General features: G+C 39.3%; 2 protein-coding genes across 2 annotated transcripts in view; one reads left to right on the forward strand and one right to left on the reverse strand.

Annotated features, from left to right (window-relative positions):
* Positions 1 to 8825: 8825 nt before the first annotated feature.
* LOC145394944 (ubiquitin-conjugating enzyme E2 J1-like) lies at positions 8826 to 16272 on the reverse strand. The gene is made up of 5 exons (XM_080268695.1): positions 16193 to 16272; positions 12864 to 13069; positions 11157 to 11347; positions 10232 to 10358; positions 8826 to 9241 (listed from the first exon to the last, which is right to left on the reverse strand). Exons 1-5 carry the CDS (start codon positions 16221 to 16223, stop codon positions 8828 to 8830), a joined length of 969 nt encoding a protein of 322 aa, XP_080124821.1. The 5' UTR covers positions 16224 to 16272; the 3' UTR covers positions 8826 to 8827.
* A 1315-nt stretch (positions 16273 to 17587) lies between these two features.
* Nup358 (nucleoporin 358) overlaps positions 17588 to 21048 on the forward strand; it is a 97726-nt gene continuing 94265 nt past the window's right edge. Inside the window, exon 1 of the mRNA XM_080268767.1 lies at positions 17588 to 17659. Within this exon, the coding sequence (XP_080124893.1) occupies positions 17588 to 17659 (72 nt within the window). The remainder of the gene's footprint in view (positions 17660 to 21048) is intronic.

Genomic DNA, 21048 nt, shown 5'->3' on the forward strand with positions numbered 1-21048 from the left:
GGGTGGCCAAAAACAAATCACCTCCATGTTGCCCTGTACCCCACCATTTCACTGCCCTGCTCCCAGCTCACACCCCTCTCTCTCATATACCTCTCCACTCCATCCCTCCATCTCATCCTTGGCCTCCCCCCCCTCTCCCTTCCTCCACCTCACTCACATACACTCTCCTTGTCAGTCTCTCTCTCCATCCTCTCCACGTGACCAAACCACCTCAGTGTTCATCTCCTAACTCTTCCTATCACATCCACATCACAATGCTTCTTCACTTCCTCATTTGTCAGTCTGCCTCTCCATGTGGCTCCACATGCTCCTCTCAGATAACTCATTTCCACTGTCCTCACTCTCAACCTGTGTCCCTCCAACAAGGTCCAAGCTTCGCTTCCATATGTTAGAGTTGGTATCCCAATACTGTCATGCAGCGAATTTTTTACTTCCATGCTCTCTTCCCTGTTTCTTATCACTGCTTTCAAAGAACCAGGAACTTTTCTTCCTTGTTGTTCCCGTTCAAGCACTTCACCCTCTAAACTTCCATCCTTACTCATCACATTACCCAAGTACTTAAAAGCACTCACATTTTCCATATCCTCCTCATCCAACCTCATTGTACATTCAGTTACTTCATTTCTCTCGAAGACCATCACTTTACTCTTCCCTACATTCACCTTCAGATTTCGTTCCATCTACCACTCATCAAGCCCTGCAGCTTCCCCCCGTCTCCACCCAACAACACAGCATCGTTTGCAAACAACAGCACAGGGAGCTTCCACACACTGCCCCCTCTCACCAGGGCCGCTCCAACATCCACTGACCCACCCTGCATCTCCCTCACAATTAAATTCATACTTCATAAAATTCACACTGTACACTTACTACTTTTAAGCGCATGATGTATTTAACCGACTTATTCTTGCTACCTCCAGATAATAATATTCAACACTGGGAGACATGTAGTCAAGGGGTTAATGAAGGTAACATTTAACTGCTTCAGTTTGACACGTCTCTTATAAATTGAATAAGACTGCCTGTAGGTACGAAAATTAACAAAATATATATATATATATATATATATTATACAGTATTTATATAATCATTGAATTAAAGAGGTCAGCAAAGTTTTCTATCTTTCATCACTGGTATATTAAAGAACTCAGTTATATTACACAGATGCAGTACAAATAATCAAAGTTAGAATTTCAGTAATATCAGTCAAGTACTGTATATGATGTACTACCTTCTAATATTAACTAACAAATACATCTTAACAGAATGCATGAGTAGTAGTCTGAAGATATGACTAGATAAATAATGCCTTAAACCTGTTACAATACCTTTATCCATTTTTTTAAAATAATCCCATAAAGCACTTGTTAAATACAGAACAGTATCTAATAATGTGTAATTTTTTTTAAAGAGGTTTGTGTTAGAGTTAAAGCAAGTAGTCACCAAATGTGTGTATGTGAAGACAAGAGTCTGCTATTCTTCAGGAAGCTCAGGTGGCAATATAAATAACAATTTTCTGCTCTGCATTACACTTTTCAAGTGCACATTTCTTCAACAACTGAGAAAATCATTCATTTATACAATTTAACCAAGTTGCGATAATGCTATTTTCACTTAAATGCTGGCATGTGAATCAAATTTTCCCTTACTTTCCCTATGCATCTCTAATGAAATGCTACAGTAACATAAATTGAAGTAGGACAAGAGAATATTAACACATGGGCAGATAGTCACCACAACACATCATCCTCATGAACCTCTTCATTAATTGAATGAATATAACACCCACTTGTGGTCCGCATTTTTTTTTTTTTTTTTTTACAGACGTTACCAAAATGGTTTCAGTTACAGTGTTGCTAAGCTCATGTTAAGTCAATTAACAAACAGTATTCATGGTGAGTTTAAAGAGTTTCCATTATGGTGATGTGTCAACCATTTACCATTTGCAACTAAAGACAGTTACAGTAAAGCTTCCCTTTGTCAGCTTTCCCTCAGACGGAATTATGTATAAGTCGGCACAGCTCCAAGATATTTATTCAAAAAATAATTTCTGAAAACTGACGTGGCAAAAAAAAAAAAGAGAGAGAGAGAGAGAGAGAGAGAGAGAGAGAGAGAAGGCAAAACTGATCCTAAGTTGGCAAAATGCCGATTAATAACAACCCAAACTCGGCATCATGTGAGGCGCTATGAATCAGGCTATCCCATTCAGACTTGTAGAAGTCAAAATTAAGTCGGCACATTAGTTGTTGGCCGGCAATATACCGACTTAGGTGGTATAAACATACAGAGACGCAGCGCATCATGTATGATGACTTTGATAAATATTACCCTGTGCTCAGAGATATCAGAGCTAGTGTGATCATGAAACAGTATGCTGCTCAGAAGCAAAGTAAAATCTCTGACTTTTTCAAGAGAAAGCCAGTACCCAGGGAACCCCAACCCTCCACCAGCCGAGAGTCTTCCCACAGTTTACTCAGCAGTATTTCCTCAGACTTACCTGAGAATAATTTTTGACAGTGATGGTGATTAAGTGATAGCAGTGAATAAGTGTACCGTATATAAAGTGTATGTTAAGCTCAGCAAAGTAATTCAATAATTTTTAATAAAAGTGATGTAAATTAGTGATAAAGGCCTGCATAGTGTACAGCATGTTATGTGTGATTAAGTGCACAGTATGTTAAGTGTGGTTATGGTTAGAAAAACAGAAGTGATCTTGAGCCCCCCAAACACCTCTACATCCTACTAAAAGGCCTCCTCTACGCCTGGATTACACCCTACTACTGTATGCAAACATGTTTAGTGACCTTAAACACTTTGTTTTGTTTTCTTTGGGGCGCAGGGGGGGGGGGTGATTCTCATAAGTCGGCACTCTGCTTAAGTTGGCAAGGCCTCAGCCCCCTATTATGCTGACTTAAGAAGGTCTTACTGTAATAAGAGAGTGCTTGATAAAATTATATATTGCACTGTATATGCATAAGTTCTATAACACAAACTGCTTGACAGTGATCTAACTCTGTGAAACATATTCCATAAAGCTATAAATAACCTCCCCTGACCAATCTGTGCAACTACAGAAGACTACAATATTAACACAGTGGCCACAAACTAAACTAACCTATATCATAAATAGACTGTTGTTGTAATGAACCTAATTCCAACAGATAGGATACATGTACTGATGCCAGTCTCTGAGGAAAAAATCAATGCAACTACAGTAGTTCAATACAGTATTTATCGAAACTTTCATATGAGACATCACGTAAAGAAATCTTATCATCATCCAGTTATTACAACTGGGTAACATTTTCCATAATAAATACCTGGTACATGGTTATACTGTATAAAAAAAGTAAACCAACAAAACACTCACTATTATAAGGTAAATAACAATAACAATTTATATGAAAATCCCTCAACCTCAAACCAAACTTACGACCTGCACTCAACCCAGCACCACAAACACTGCAGTCAAAGAGCCACGGACCCTTTCAAAATGGTCACATCTTTTCTGTTTTATTCTTGCTATCTCCTGATGTTTATATTCAATTTAGGCAAATCCTTTCAAACTGGAGGGGGTAGATTTAGCCTTCATAACTCCTTCACTAAAGGAGGTCTTCTCAAAGTTAACAAAATCATGTGGTGATAATACAAACAAACTTTTTAAAAATATCACTGGGGCTGGAAATTTAATCCCCATCACATCTTTTTCATTTTAACTCGTACCGCGCTGAAAAAAAAAAAAAAAAAAAATATACCCCCCTACGCCGGCCAATTTTGGATTTTTTTTCTTCTGGCAAAATGGGCTTAATACATCAATACAAGATTCCTGGCACCAATAAAAGTAATCACTAAAACCAGATAGCTGGTTGAATCGAGCCAGGTTGGTATCACTCTATCTTTGAAATCTTCGAGGTTACTGAGAGAGGAGAGTGGCTGTGAGCTTGTGAACCGAATTTGGATTTTTTTTTTTTTTTCTCGATAAATGGGCTTAATACATCAATATAAGATCCCTGGCACCAATAAAAGTAATCACCAATGCCAGGAAGTTGGTTGAATCGAGTCAGGTTGGTACCACTCTACCTTTGAAATCTTCAAGGTTACCGAGACCGCAGTGTCTGTGAGCTTGTGAACCAATTTTGGATTTTTTTGTGTGGGTAAATGGTGGGCTTAATACATCAATATAGGATCTCTGGCACTAATAAAAGTAATCAACAAAGCCAAAAAACAGGTGTTAGTACTTGGATGGGTGACCGCCTGGGAACACCAGATGCTGTTGGCATCCCTACGTGTCAAGTGGGGTTGGTGGAGGATTAGTGCCCCTCCCTGTAAAACAATTAACTCGAAGCCCTTGGCCACCCCGTGTGGGATACATGGCGTCTGGCAATGCAAAAAACAGGTTGAATCGAGCCAGGTTGGTACCACTCGACCTCTGAAATCTTCAAGGCTGCAGAAAGAGCAGAGTGGCTGTGAAGACTCACTCGCCTCCCGTGCTCCTAAATCAGTGTTGTAAGTGTAGTGGAGAAATGTGTGAAGTTAGCAAGATACGATATTACCTTCCATTTTACTTCAGTTGCTTGCAATAACTTCTCGATACTACAGGACATAGATCTGCGTCACCGGCGTTTTTTAAAGGGAATGTAGATCTACGTTTCTAGCGTGGTACAGGTTAATTAGGCTACTACCAGACAATTTTATACAACTTCAGAAAGATCTTGAGTGAGGTAGGAGTTAATTAAAAATATATATAACTGATCCCTCCAGTTCAAAAACTTTCTCCAGCTAAATAAAATCTGGAAACAACAAGAATAAAATAAAAGGGATAAAAAATATCTGAACAGAGGCACTCAATAACATACAACAAGGAAATGCTCATAAAATACCGATACCACAAGTTAAAAGAAAAATTCAGTGTTATTACCCACAGTTTCTGCTTATAATTCACACTTGCTTAGTTCATCCATCTTAACCTACAGATTTATATTCTTTTTGCACCTTATTTTTCATAGCTCAGTGGTAGAACAGACAATACTATAGCTCTACCTCTTTTTCCATACCACTTCCCTGTGACTAGCACTATTTTTGTAATAACCTCTTCAATTCAGTGACATTTTCACTTAATTTCAGCTACCCTCACTTGGAGATTTTTTCAAACTGAAACGGGATTAGATAGGCTAGGGTTTTAAGTGAGTCATTTGCTAAAAAAAATAAAAATACCCTGAGCTGATCATACTTATCCAGATATAGCAATAATAATAATAAAAATATTACTGGACTGACAGTTTATGACATAATTTTCCTCGACAGACAGTTTATCACAAAGATAATTTATGGTTTGAAAATATCTACTCAGAGACAACTTTATTCACCTGATGACAGACTCTTGGGACTGGAGGGGATACATATATAATTCATTAATTCCAATAGTATGAGAGGTCTCTTAAGTTGGGTAAAACCATCAGGAAGCAATAAGAATATACTAAACAACTGCATTATTAAAGAAGTCAAGGGTAGATGACCAACCTACTCCCCTTGGTGGCATTACGTGATGGAATACAGGAACCTACAGTACAATCATAAGGCGCCTGGTGGTCTGGTGGCTTAACTGTATGGAAAAGACAAATATTTCACATGGCATGGTGTTCATGTATATAACTTTCAACAGTAATGTAGTACTTTACCATAATATACCATTATAAAAAAAAAAAAAAAAAAATCAATGGACCAAAGTTGGTGGCAATAAAAACCTTTCATGTTATCTCTCTAAGTCTGGGTAACATCATTTTTAGTTTATTCCTGCTGCTATCAAACAGTTTTATTTAACTTAGGCCTTGTATTGAAGCAGTTTACACCTAACCTAAACCTTCCTGTTTGATGCATATCCAGGTTCAATAAAACTCTCTGAAAACACTAAAAATAAAGCAAAAAGGACATCCCCCTGCTTTCATGGAATTAGTGTCAAGAAAACATTAAACATCATTTGGCCTGTGAAATTTTAGAGCTTTTAGCCACTTCTCCTGAGGATATAATTTTTTTTGTTTTTGCTACCAAGAGATTTTATTCAATTTTGCAACTAGGAGAGGTTAAATATGGCCTTCACAAACTCCTTCACTTTTACAAGTCCTTCCCGAGATGAATACAACAGTCTGATGGTAACCCAAATAAAATGAAAACTGTCATCACAGGGAAGGGATTAAGGTATAGTACAGGATTTTCTTTTCTATAGTGATGGCCATACAAAGTGCCAACTATAGTACTATAAGAGTAACCTCTTCTGTCCTGTGATGTCTTTTTCAATTTATTCTCGCTCCTTCCAAGTGATATTATGCACAGGAGAGACCCCCCTCTCAGGGAAGGGTTAAGGGAGCCTCTAACTCCTCTAGTTTGAAAATTCTGCCCAGGCTGAATAACAGGCACTGAAAATACCAAGATTAATACTACACCAGAACTATAAAATTACTGTACACCATTCCAATGAAACTTGCCGAGTCCTGGATGATGGAAAAACCTTGGCGTTGCATTATCTAAGTTTATCTGTTTAATATATACATACGTGGCAGTGGTAGTGACCATCATCCACTCACTTGATGTAGTGCTGCCTACATCTTCCTTCACCTTTATCATTCGCTTTCTGTGTCTGCCCTCCTCTCTGTTTTTCCCATCTTTCCTGTCACTTTTTATTACTCTTCTTTCCTTACCAGGTGGCTTTTGATTAGTGACAAGCCAAATGATTTCCCATAAGCCATGAAACTGTTTACAATGCTGGGTGGTAACCCCATAACCAACCCATACGTATTCCCTGTGAGTCAAAAAGTGGGTTGGCAGAGGGATAATGCCCCTCCCCGTTAAACAAACTCAGAGACGAACGGCCACCCCTTACAGGATCATGGCGTCTGGCTATAGAGAGATAAATAGATCTGTTTAATCCAACGTTATGAAGCCATTTTCATTACTTCACACAATTTTTTTTTTTAACGACAGTACTGTACTTCTAGAAAGTTTTATTCAACAGATGTGGTTTGCATTAACTCCTTCAGTACAAGATGGCCTTCCTAAACTGAACAAAACTGTCTGTAGATAGCAGGAAGCAAAGTGAAAGCATATCATCAGCTTGAAGGGGTTAAACAGGTCTACTAGAGGGGCACTCAGTGGAGCGCATCTCTCCGACAAGGGCAACATAATTTCCAAACCACTCTTCATAATAGCTTTTCTCATCACTGATTAGGGTTTTGCAGAAAGTATTTTCCGAATCCAGAATCTGTAATATGATCCAGGCTGGTCCCAAAAGTTAACTGATTGTTCCCTGGGACATGGGCTATCTACCCACCAAATTAGGTCCAAATCTCTTGTTTAAAGTACAATAGTTTCTGAGTAATCCTGCTAACAGACAAACTAATAAACAAACTAACTAGAAGGGGCAATCAGTGAGGCGCATCTCTCCGACAAAGGCAACGTAATTTCCAAACCACTCTTCATACGGGGTTATGTTTTCTCATCATTGATTAGGGTTTCACAAAAAGTGCGTCTGGATCCAGAATCTGTAATCCGATCCAGATCGGTCACAACAGCTAATCAATTGTTCCCTGGGACATGGGCTATCTACTCACCAAATTTGGTCCAGATCTCTCTCTTAGTTTTTGAGTAATCCTGCTAACAGACAAACAAACTAACAAACATCGGTCCCAAAAGTTAATGGATTGTACCCTGGGACATGGGCTATCTACCCATCAAATCTGGTCCAAATCTCTCTTTCAGTTTTTGAGTAATCCTGTTAATACACAAACAAACAAACAGGGATGAAAACATACTCTCCTTGTCAGAGAGAACAAACAGGGGTGAAAACACACCCTCCTTGTTGGAGAGAACAAACGGGTGAAACATACTCTCCTTGTCGAAAAAATGACAACAACTTTTCATTTCATTTTTGAAGGCTCCAACATGCTGGCATGCATTGGCCTTGGTCACCTAATGGCAGCTCTCCACTCTGCTCGATCTCTGGCAGCCTCCCTGTTCAGTTCCTTAATCCTGAGGTCACGCTTAATGACCTCATCCCAGGTCTTTTTTGGTCTACCCCTCACAACTCCACCCCTAATATTAATGCTTCTCACTTTCTGCACCCAATTATCATCCCCCATCCTCTCCACATGCCCAAACCACCTCAATCTATCTCTCCTCATCACAACACGAATACACTCTAGTCCCATTCTACCTCTCAACTCTTCCATCGTAAACCTAGTCTCCCCAGACCTTGCACTCAGGGACGCACTGCACATGCAACTAATCATTGACATATCTGTATGTTTGAGCCTGCGAATATCCTCTTCCTTTACTGCCCAGGTCTCACTACCATACAGCATTATACTCCTAAACATGCTGCATACAAAGATCCTTTAGCATGTAGGGAGAGCCCTCTCAGTGTCAGGAGAGGCAACAGCTCCCTGAACTACTTAATTTAAATAACAGATTAACAATTTAGACTTATGAAGTATCAACAGCCTCCTGTAGTGTACTGGTACTGTTATTCTTAATTCAGTTGTAGTACAGTATTGAAAGTTTCTGTTTGATATCATCATTAATATACATGAAAAAAAAAAAAAAAAATGCTGGCTGTCAGTTCTACAATGAGCAATTTATCATTCTTTTCTTAAATGATGTTCTGTATACAGTGTAGATCCAGGTCTGAAATGGTAACCCTCAAAAATAACAGAAATCAATATTTACAGTGTACCAACTGTAATAACTCAAACAACTTTACAGTCACTGTGATAGGTAACACTCTAAATATACATGTACCAACAAAACAATCAGTACTTAAAATTGGTTAGTCATATCAGAGGAGAATTTCATCCAGCTCCTCTGTAGTTTCTCCTTCCATGAGAAATATCCGCCTAATTACTAAACTTATGAAGAGACAAATTGCAGCTGACAAAATAAAGTTATATAGATAGCCTGAGGTTGAAACAGGTGTGACAGATACAGGGTTTATCCTGACATTATTTGTGGATGCACCTTCCATCAGGATTTCTGGTGTGGGGTCAGGGTCAGCACTGGTTGGGGTGGTGCCAGAAGCCATCTCTCCTTCAAACTGCGGACTGGCTCTGTCTATGGGAGAAACATCGGCACTGGAGGCACCATCTGCCTCCTCCACACTATAATGGCCACCTACAGCTAATTGCTCACTACTGCTGCTCTCACTCACCCCATCTTTCATAGTTCCATCTTCACCCTCATCCTTGTTTTCCATCTGTAACATAAACAAAACATATAACAGTCTCTGATAAGCATCAACAACATGGAAACTAAAACAATTATTAAAACTAACATTTAAATGTACTACTGTAATATAGAGAACATTTTCACCTACTGAAAATACTATCCCAGATCAATGGATGAAAGGGTATATCATGTAAAGATCTAGTATATGAACAATTACAGAACATGTACATAATGATAACTCATGACTGAGATAAAGAGATATTCAGTGAGAAAACAGTACATTAGCATCATCATAAATACATTAGAAGAAAACGAATCTGGAATGAGTTCTTGACTAACTTTCATACACTCAGGCCTGCAGCAGTGCGGCTCAAAATAAGCGTCTTGAATTCATCACTACATGTGAAAACAGATGCTTATAGTTTTCCAGTTTGTTTCATTTGTGGGTAAAGAAACTGAATTACTTATGTATGAATTTTTATCATTCCCATAAAGTATTTATGTGAAAACTCTAAACTTGAAAAAAGATAAATTTGTCCCAAATCTCCTACACTCCAAACTTCCTGCCTAGCAGGCATGCCACAGCCTAGAAGTTCACAGTAAATCACACACTTAGTCTGTACCTATGAATAACATTTCACAATATCAACAGCAGATGTGGATACAAAGTGAAACTAGTAACATACACCATTTCTGATATTTTCAGGAATTGATTTCTCCCATCTTTTCTGTCACTACTTATTGCTTTTCTTTCCATTACAGGTGGCTGTACATTGAGTGACACGCCAAATGGTTTCCTATAAGCCAAGAAACCATTTACAATCCTGGGTGGTAACCATATAACCAAACCATATGTGCTCCCTACGTGTCACTTGGGTTGGTGGAGGGTTAGTGCCCCTCCCTGTAAAACAAATAACTCAGAGTCAAATGGCCACCCCGTACAGGATTATAGCATCTGGCAATAGATAGATAGATAGATAGTACAAATACATGAAGAATGGGGATGAGCCAAACTAACCTTAACTGAGACTGCCACCTGGCCCATGACCTGCCGAGCCTCTGCCTGCAGCTCCTTGTTATCACTCGTCCGCTCCTTCAGCAGGCGACTGATGTTGCCACACTCAGGACATTCATACTCCTGTGACCTACAAATGTTTCACTAAATTATTTACTACACACAACTAACAGTTATAATAATTAGACAGCAACATCTTATCATCACTTTCGAAATCTCTCTCCCTCCTAGGTAGTATGGATTCACTGATAGCTATTGTTTAACCACTCCCTGTGCTATCTATAGGGAGTGGTTGGGTACGACTGACTTAATGATGGCGCTAAGATTAACGACTGTCTGGAATAAAAATAGTGGAGGTTGATTTTGTTGAAACTGTTAAAATGTCTGTATAAGTCATTATTCAAACAAGTGTAAATATAGGAGCATCTTTGTTGCATGAATGTGCTTTAAAGTGTTATGAAAAATTCGCTGAGCCATCAGCATATGATAAAACAGCTTACAAAATGGGAGGTAGGCCATACCGTTAACAATATGGGAGTGAACAATTATTTTACCTCTGGAAGAAACTAAAGCATCATCAGGTTGACACATGCAAACGCACTGTATATAAAACTATATCACCTTATATGAGCCTGGGGAATTATGTCCTTCTTCAAAGCCAGGCAAACCAAACCTCACAATGTTACAAGTGTAGGAAAATGTGTACCAAGTATTAAACAGGCAAATTATCAGAACACCTGCAAATGTACAAATCTTCAACTCGACTCAGAACCTCACTCCAAGTTAACTGAGCTGATAAATCACATTAGACAGTTCACTGCATGGGACAGCCCTGCAGAAGTGGTCGCTTGCCTGCAGCTGATGGACCTGCCAGGCCAGACAGACCAGGGTTACTCAACAGCAACAACAACAAACAACCAGTGCTCACTTTTTAGCTAGAGAAGCCCTCTCACTGGCTGTGTAGTCCAGTGAGCCAATAGTGCCATTGGCTGGGGTGGGCATAAATCCTATGATGGCTAGCAGGGCTGTGCGGATGCTCCATGATGGCTGCCAGGTCTCAGGGTGGTGACCAGAGATGCTCAGGCAGATTTTCTTATTGGTTTCAAATCTCCCATTTGGCTGAAAAAACAACAACAACAACAACAACAATAATAATAATAATAATAATAATAATAATACTATAATAAAAATTATAATAATAATAAAATAATAATAAAATAACATGAATAAAATAATAATAATGATAATAATAATAATAATAATAATATATAATAATAATAATAATAATTATCATTCACTCATCATCCATATCTAATCCAGTGTTGCCCCAAGAGGAGCGTAGGAGCACGGGGTTAGGCAAGTTGGTCCTGACGTTTAAGATGAGAGTGACCAGCCTCACTCATCCTTCAGCAGCATTACGTGAGCAGTTAACTCCAACCATCCACTGGATTTAAACATGCACTGGCTCAATCCGATTGGAGCACCTTAATTGCCCACTAAATCACCAGGGGCCATAAATTGGTTATAACATTACCACCCAGCATAGTAAATGGTTTCCTGGTGTACAGGAAACCATTTGGCTTGTCACTCAGTGTAGAGTCACCCATAGACAGAAGGAACAGGAAAGAATGAAAGAAGAAAAGAAGAAAGGGAGAGAGGAAAGGGCAGGCACCCGAGTGCTGCACTACATCGAGTGAGTGGATGGTGAGTGCCCTCACCAACCACCAATGATAATTTAAAATTATAATAAATAATAATAATAATAATACTGTTTCCTTGAACACTTAGAATAGGCCACCATTTTGCTATTAGCATGCTCAAAGTAGATACAAAACTTTTATATGAAGAAAGACTGGTATACAGGTACTGTACAGTAATCCCTAGATTATCTGGATGTCCATTATCCAAACAATCCATTACCCAGATGCTGTGATCTGGCTGTATTAAACCATTATACATACATTTTTCCATTTTATCCGGACACAATGCTTGCGTTCAGGTGGAAATTACTGTCGCGCAAACAATTTTGCCCGCCCGGGTGGGAATAGCCCAGTAGGCTAGTTCACCCAGCGTCTGTTAGACTCCCACGGTTGTCCCCAGTCCCCACCCAGCGACTGTGTAGTGAACAGCCTCTCTCGGACGGTTATGGTGGTGCACATGGTGGCTTTTGTGGTTGTTCTCTACCTGCTTCAGGCCTTGAAATTCTTTGCATGCCTCTTCCTAGGGTGTGTGATGATGGTTCCTCCACCAAGGAAAAGGAAGTAGGTACTGCTGACTCTGGAGAAGCAGGGGGAGATTCTGGGAGAGACTGATGAAGGATGGCAAACTTCCCGCATATTAATGGAGTACGAACTGGCCTGCTCAACCCTACATGATATGATAATTGCTTGGGTGTGGTTTATAGGTCTGCTTAACCAGACAGAGTAATGTTAAACAGCAGGAATAAGTGTTGTGTGATGTACTGCAGTGGCCTTTTACAATGGCTTTCAAAGTTATGTACGAAGGGGGGGCCAGGGAAGAAGTCTATTATCAGGGCAGATCCACATTCTGGACATGCCTTTGGTTCTATTACGTTGGATAATCAAGGGATTACTGTACAGTACTATGCCTGATATACTGTACTGGTACAACTCACCGTCAAAAAGATGATGTTTGGTGGTTTCATTGGGTAGTCTGCAGGCATAATGATGCGACCATGGTAAATACCCCCGTCAAATTCAGAGTCAGCTGGGCCTCTGACTGTGAAGTGCCACTCAAATAAATTATCCTCCAGGGGTCGGGCATTGTACTCCTCTGTAGCCTCATGGAGCTCTTTTGCTTCACGAAACAGCCGCTTGACAGCTATTAAAGGGAGGGTTACCAATACAATAAATTACTGCCAATGCAATGTAGAATAAGGTACATTTCAGGTACCACCAGTTTCTAAATTAATATATAAATGCTTGAGTACCAGAGAGTGGTACACAAACTGCATTATCAGGTCCAGTAAAGTGCCAAACTCCCTGATCTCAACCATTCCACGTTTATGCATCTCTCTATAGCCAACCACCTAACCCTAACAGAGCACAGTATATATATCCCTCAATTTACTATAACCAAAGTTGAGACAGTAGTTGAAAAAAAAAAAAAAATCTATCTATCTATTGCCAGATGCGTCAATCCCGTTTGGGGTGGCCACAAACAAATCGCCTCCAAGTCACCCTGTCCCCCGCCATTTCACTGCCCTGCTCCCAACTCACACCCCCCTCTCTCATATACCTCTCCACCCCATCCCTCCATCTCATCCTCGGCCTCCCCCTCCCTCTTCCCCCCTCCACCTCACTCACATACACTCTCTTCGTCAGTCTTTCAACCTCCATCCTCTCCACTTTTTTAAATGAAGTCACTGAATGTACAGTGGGGTTGGATGTGAGTGCATTCAAGTACTGTACTTGGATAGTGTGATGAGTAAGGATGGAAGTTTAGAGGATGATGTGCTTGAAAGGGTGCAACAAGGAAGAAAGGTTGATGGTTCTTTGAAAGCAGTGGGTAAAAAATAGGGAATTAAGCATGGTAGTAAAAAGGTAACTGCATGATAGCACTGTGATACTAACTCTAATGTGTGAAAGTGAAGCTTGGACCTTGTTGGAACAACACAAGTCAAGAGTGAGAGCAGTGGAAATTAGTTATCTGAGAGAAGCATGTGGAGATACATGGAAAGACAGACTGACAAATGAGGAAGTGAGGGAGCATTGTGGTATGAATGCAACAGAAACCGTTAGAAGAAATACACTGAGGAGGTTTGGCCACGTGGAGAGGGTAGAGAACAAGAGATTAACGAGGAGAGTGTATGTGAGTGAAATGGAAGAGGGGAGAGGAGGGGAGAGGCCAAGGATGAGATGGGGGGATGGAGTGGAGAGGTACAGTACGGTACACTATATGAGAAAGGGGGTGTGTGAGCTGAAGGGAGGACAGCGATACAGCAGAGGAAAGGACGACATAGAGGCAATTTGTTTGTGGCCACCCTTTGCAGGATTGAGGCACCTGGCAACAGATAGTTAGACAGATAAAAGCATCATTATCACATGCATGATGTCAAAAGATGAGGAGGCCACTAAAATCTGTCTAATGTTAGGAAGCAGCCTGTAATGACAAATTCTGAGTCTCTCCTCCCACTCCTTTTAACTAATTCTTATAGAAAATATTTCCTTAAGTATGCACTATTCTCTCACCTTACTTCGGTGGCATTCTGGTTTTGAAGTACGGTACCACTTTCTTAGTAACTTATTTTGCTAACACTTCATACTGTACTGCACTTATTTGTATATACAGTACCGGTATGTGATTTATACAGTATCATTATAATACTGACAAATTTAGCATAATTAACATGAGAGGTAATAAATTGCAACTGGCAAAATAAAGAGCTGAGGATGAGGTGTTGTGTAAGATCTTGATCCCAAAGAGAATACAATCCTTTAATTCCTACCCATGCACCATTCTATAAAGCAGCTTACATGCTTCCACATGATGGGTTCTGCTTTTTCTTTTTATCAGATCTTTCAAGAAAAACTAGATATAATTATTCATGCTGGTCTGAGAATGACAATCTGGACATACAGGACTAACACATGACCTGCATCCACTATCATCGTAAAGATAAGTATGGTAATTTAAACATATCATATAAAAAATACTGCAGTATGAATTCAAAAATCCTTTCTTCACTGCATTACTCACACAAAGGATTTTAATGCAGGTTGCTAAAACTGCAGCTGTCATGATAGCACTTCCAAGTCACTGTATACAGTACTAAAACATGTACCGTACGTAAAGGTACTTGAGACATCTAAAGAGATGGTACTGTACTGGAGATCTGGTACATATTTAAGTCTGTAACACTGACAAAATTCATATCTTCTTTATATTATGTAACTGCATTTCAGAGTGTGATTCCCATTTCATGTACTGCTGCTGTTCTACCACAAGGGGGTGCCAGATCCTTGAAGGCAGTGTATGTACCTACAGGGCAGTACCACAGAAGCAGTTGCTTACCTGTGGATGATGGATCTGCTCAGATGAGTTACTCACCTGGTTTTACCAGGTGAGTAACTCTCACATCTTACCTACTGCCATTTTTACTAAATACTTAATTGTCACAACCGCACATTTTAGTACTAAGTAGATAAGGTGTGGGGGTTGGGTGCAGGAAGCATGGCTGAAATGGTTTATTCCAGCTCCTATCTCCATCTCATTGCAGGTAACTTAAACTAACCTAACCTAACCAAACCTGTCCTAACCTAATCTAATCTAGTGTGGACATAGATTTGACAACAGACAGAGCTATGAGCTGAACAACCCTGACTGCCAGTAGTTAACTAGTAATAAAAAGTGTATTTGCAACAATTAAGTATTTAGTAAAAACAGCAGAAGGTGAGACGTGTATACTGTCAAAAGGAAATTTCAAGATTCCATGGCTGTATGAAATTTCATTTTGTCTGTGGCTTTTGCAGTTCCATTTGACAAGGTTTGCAAATTAAGTTTGATCCATTGATAATCCATATCCTCACAAAAATTAATGTTTTTCTGACTGACAACAAAGACAAGTAATCCAAACACTAGAGTTTGTTGCTAAAATCATCTACCATTATTTGCTATATTATTATAGAAATAAATGCCTACACTATCTTTTTATCAATACCTAACATGCTACAGATGTTTTGATTCCTACGACGATCTGATATGGCGACTTGTATTACGCTACCCTCATTCACACGTCTTCATCTTATAGAACAGTCACAATAAGCAACATAAATAACCCCTAAAGTATAGCAAAGTCAACACACGTAAATATATAACGTATATTTTTGCACTGACCCCAAAAGATATCAGAATTACCTAAAACTCAGTACGGATCATACATTCTACGTTGGTTTTTTACTGAACCCAGCTTGGCCTACTGATTTAAGTTTTTCCCACACTTACCTGGGCAACGTGCATTGTATGAAGATTCCATGACTAATGATGATGAAGTGATGAAGCCTGAGAAAGGACAACAACCTACCACCACTCAACACGTCATCTCTGTTTCTGTTTACTAACTTCTCACTCAATGTTTACGACTGTGCTAGAAATTTCTACATATAGTCTGACTAAATGTATTCATTTTCTGTTTGTAAGGCTATCTGGGTAATGTGATGGGTCCGTAATTAGCAAAGTGATTCTGCTAACATATATGACAATGAAACATCAAATAGATAAGTGATAGATTGCATAAAATATACTGTACAGTACTTTCTTATGTGATCTCTGAGATTACGGATATGGCGCGCAGTTCAAAACACTGAATGAACACGACAGCTTTTTCTTATCAGCTTATCCTTAGGTAAGAAAAAGGTCTGAATGATGATGATGATGATGATGATGAATTATACTGGGTCTTGATATTATACTTAATGCTGATAGAATGGGCCGCATACATCCATTTTCGGATTCCAGAAGGAAAAGAGACATTGTAGTGGAAGGGTTAATTTCTTTGGCTCTAGAATTTTGGGTATTGATTGGTTTCTTGGATCAGGAGCCTTTCTCGGCATATTTTTCTTACCACCTTTTCCTTAATACGACATTTTCATATTCTCTTGTATGAATCTGCGTCGGGATTGCAGAGATATAAATACCATATTAAAGATTTAGACCAATATACAATATTAATGAAATGCTGGAGCTCTTCGTAATTCATTAACCCAACGAGAATACAACTCTTCAGTCATGCTGTATTCTCGTTTATGCAGGTTTTAATTTTTATCCAGGTACCGCTACACCTCTTGAAAGCAGTAATGTAATGAACTCAGCTTTCGCGGGTCTGCTATAGTTTGTGGTGTCATTTTTTTTTTTTTTTTTTCCAGCAACACATCCATGCACAGAAAACAAAAAGGTTTCCCCTCAAAAATCAGTTTCTATGGTGCCAGCTTAAAATAATTCATTTTATGCCAATAAATATTATCCTCTTGTAATGATATGGTGTTCGATATTATATATTATAATTCCCATATAATTTTCATACGAGTAAACTACATTTTGTCTGTCATAAGAATCACTGGTATCGGAAAGCAGTATCTAGTCATTTTGAATTTAGAGAATATAATTTCTTAACGACTGAAAATGCTGTTGGTCATATATTAATAATTTTAACATCTTAACGATGTGATAATATTTATAAATACATTTTCATTAATTTTAATGGAATAAATGTTCATATAAATTCAGTTTACAATTAAGAAATACTATTACTTCATGTTGTGCAGCTTCGCTGAGTGATTGTGCGGGCTGCTTATCTCAGTGTTAAACCTTTATTATTCTGAAAGTAATGATTCTGTGACCATGTTGCGGTCAAAAAAGGACGTGGATCGCCATGTCCGGGATTTACTGAGCAAAGTGAGGAGTGAGGAAGAGGTGAGTGTGTGGAATACATGAGGGACAAGAATACCCACAACAGACCCCCGCCAAGAATTATTTGGCGTATAACAAAGTAGAGTTTAGTATCATGCCTTTGCTAAATTTAACCCTGTAATCGTACGAAGGGCAAAGACATCAGTTTGCCCGTGTATTGATTTCCGTCTTGTTTTGTCCCTGCAGTACTGTATTTGAAATGTTGAACAAACTTAGTGAAAATGTCCAGGCGAGTTGAGTAGAATGGGATGTTTGGCTGTACCGTGTAGTCTGAGTATCTTTTTAATCGTAATGATTTTATTAATGGTGCTAGGACACAGTGAAAACTCCTGATTCCATTGGTAGGAAAGCTCATGACATGAACTAGCCTTATGATACAATTGTTTTACTACATTTAAACATTGCAGAAATACCATGTAATTAGCACTGATAAATAATATGGAATGTAGCCATGAACATTATAACAGTTCAGTTCAGTTCATTTGAATGTCGGGGGTAATGCCTTTACAACGGCACCTCCTGATGTACTGTATCTTCATACAGTCTGGATCTTATTTCAACTTGTCTAGTTCTTACAGTTTCTTGATTCTTATCTGCCAGAATTTATATAATACCGATTTACTTTCTTCTATTGGACTTCTGTTGAAGAGCAGATTTCCTACTATTGAGTCTTCATACTCTTGGTATGGTTGCTGAAGTACCGTGCTTCTTTGCTCCTTGCTGTATGCTGGGCAGTGTAGTACAAAGTGGTTCAGGTCTTCTATGGCATTTCCACACATCAGGCACTCCGTTGATTAATTACAAAATCTCTTTCTCTTCCCCAAGTTCAAATTATTACTTCTACACATGAACAGGATCATGGAAGCCTCCCTGTTATCATACACTTGCTTCTGCCCTCCCAGTTCTTTTTGTCATGCTTTATACAACTTCAAACTTGATATTTCTTCCACTTCTTTTCTCCACTCATTCGTATTCCACTCTCAATTTTTTCCATATTTCCTCATTTATCACTTTCCCTCCTTTTACTCCAGTCATGCTCCTATTCTCTGTTAAACTCCCTGTCCACTTATTCATCTTTTTCTCTCTCATCTCTTCTGCTGTTCTTTCAAGTAATTCATTCCCTTCCTAGAAACATTAAGCCATTCCCAGTACTGGTATTTTACAAAATCAAATTATTATTATTGTTAAGGATTATCTACCATACAAGTATAGACATCATGATCTAGATTTAAGTCAACCAATTCAACCCAAGGATTTCTTTATTTTTGTTATGAGTTAGCTGATATCAGACTATATTATGAAGCACAGATATCTGCTTTGTAGTTAATGGGTTAATGAGGGGAAAATTTAACCCTACCAATTTTTAAAAATGTCCCCAAAGTTAAATGAAATTGTCTGGAGATATAATTAAAATATGAAGTACCAATACATTATCATAATGGAGAGGTTAATTGGTTTGCATACAGTTTCATGTAAAGGTTTTAAACTTGTCCCACCTGTATACATCTTTACAGTACTGGTACGGTATATTGTAACAAATGTCAGGATATTTTAGGTGACATCTTAAGAGCTTCTATGCATATAATTTTCACCTGTTCTTTTTTTAATTACTGTAAACTCTAACCTAATGATTATAGTGATAGGTGTCAATAGTTGCTCAGATTTGTAATGTTAATCTCAAAGATGTTAATAATACTGTACACCCTCACCAGTTTTATATGCCAGCCATAGCAAATGGCTACCTGCTGTGTTGACTTTCAGGTTAATTCATCCCAAAGATCAGTCTGATGTGTTGTTTTGTTATAGCAAGCCTAACTTAATCCAACCTAACATACCATTAATTTAGCTTAGCCCAGTCTGTTCTAACCTTACTAGAACAACTTGGAGATGATTGAGTTTAGGAGCCAAAGCAACTACTCTCCCCTGGTAGGACACCAACACTGGTGTAAACAAGCCTAACCTTGCTACTTAGTGATAGGTAGTGGTGGCTGTCATCCACTCATATGATGTATTGTTGCTACTTCTTCTTCACCTTTATGATTCTTCTTTTCTGTGTCTGCCATCCTTTCTTCCTATATCTCCCATCTTTCCTGTCACTTTATTACGCTTCTTTCCTTTTCAAATGGCATTACATTTAGTGACAAGCCTAATAGTTTCCTGTAAGCCAGAAATACGAGGTCTGTTCAGAAAGTATCCGACCTTAGGCTGTAAAAAAATAAATAGCTAACCTGTTGAGGTATGACACTAATCCCTCTGAAACCACAGTAGGCCCCTTCTGACGTGACACACAGAGCCCAGCGCTCATTCCACTGCCTGACAAATTTGTCAGAGTTGGTTTTAGGTATCTCCTGCAGGTGCATCGTCACATTTGTCATAATCTCTTCTCTTGTCTTAACTTGGGAACTCTTCAGTGAAGTTTTGAGTTTGGGGAATAACCAAAAGTCATGCACGAAGCCATGACTGGTGAATAGGGAGCCTGCCAGACCTGTGGGATGTTGTACTTGGCCAAAAATTCCTGAATCAGTTCAGAAGAATTGGCAGGGGTGTTGTCATGGTGCAGCTTCCAACTCAGCAAGGTGAAATGCATGTTGACATTTTTTTTTCTACTGCCATAGTGTTGTGAGTCACAAATACACACCAGAAAGTCAGACTGTCAACAGACATTACTACCTTGACGTTCGACAGAGCACCTCACTGATGGCTGGTGGCGAAGCTCCAAGCAGTAGGTACTGTACCGTATAACATGGGATATGAAGAGATGGCTCACCAATTTTTTGGCCAACAGGACACATCAGGTGGCCATTAGGGGTGCCTTCTCGGAATGGGTACCAGTGAAGAGTGGTGTACCTGAGGGATCGGTGGTGGGCCCAATTCTTTTCATTATCTACACAAATGATCTTATGAACAGCCTGGAGTCACCGGCAAGTCTGTTCGCGGATGATGCCAAGATAAACAGGACCATCAAGACCCAGGAGGACGTTGAGGCACTGCAAAGAGATATTGCCCGGGTGTCAGGATGGAGCAGGAAGTGGCTACTAACATTTAATGTGGACAGGTGCAAAACTGTGCACTTCGGCTGTGGGAACCCCAGGACCAACTACAGGCTTTACAGGAGAGAACTGGAAAAGTCATAGGTGGAGAAGGACTTGGGTGTCTTTATTTCAGCAGACCTGAAGTCTTCTACGCACGTGGCAAAGGTGGCAGCCAAGGCTAACAGCAGGTTAGGGATAATTGAAAGGAACTTCTCATACATTGACCGGGAGATCCTGCTGCCCCTGTATACTGCTCTGGTGAGGCCGATATTGGATTATGCATCCCAGTGCTGGTCACCTTACCTAATAAAAGACATAAAGTTGCTGAAGCAAGTCCAGCACAGAGCCACCAAGCTAGTG

This window comes from Coenobita brevimanus, chromosome 29 (assembly GCF_032717465.1).
Source record: "Coenobita brevimanus isolate Jiangsu-jjx chromosome 29, ASM3271746v2, whole genome shotgun sequence".
Classification (NCBI taxonomy): Eukaryota; Metazoa; Arthropoda; class Malacostraca; order Decapoda; family Coenobitidae; genus Coenobita; species Coenobita brevimanus.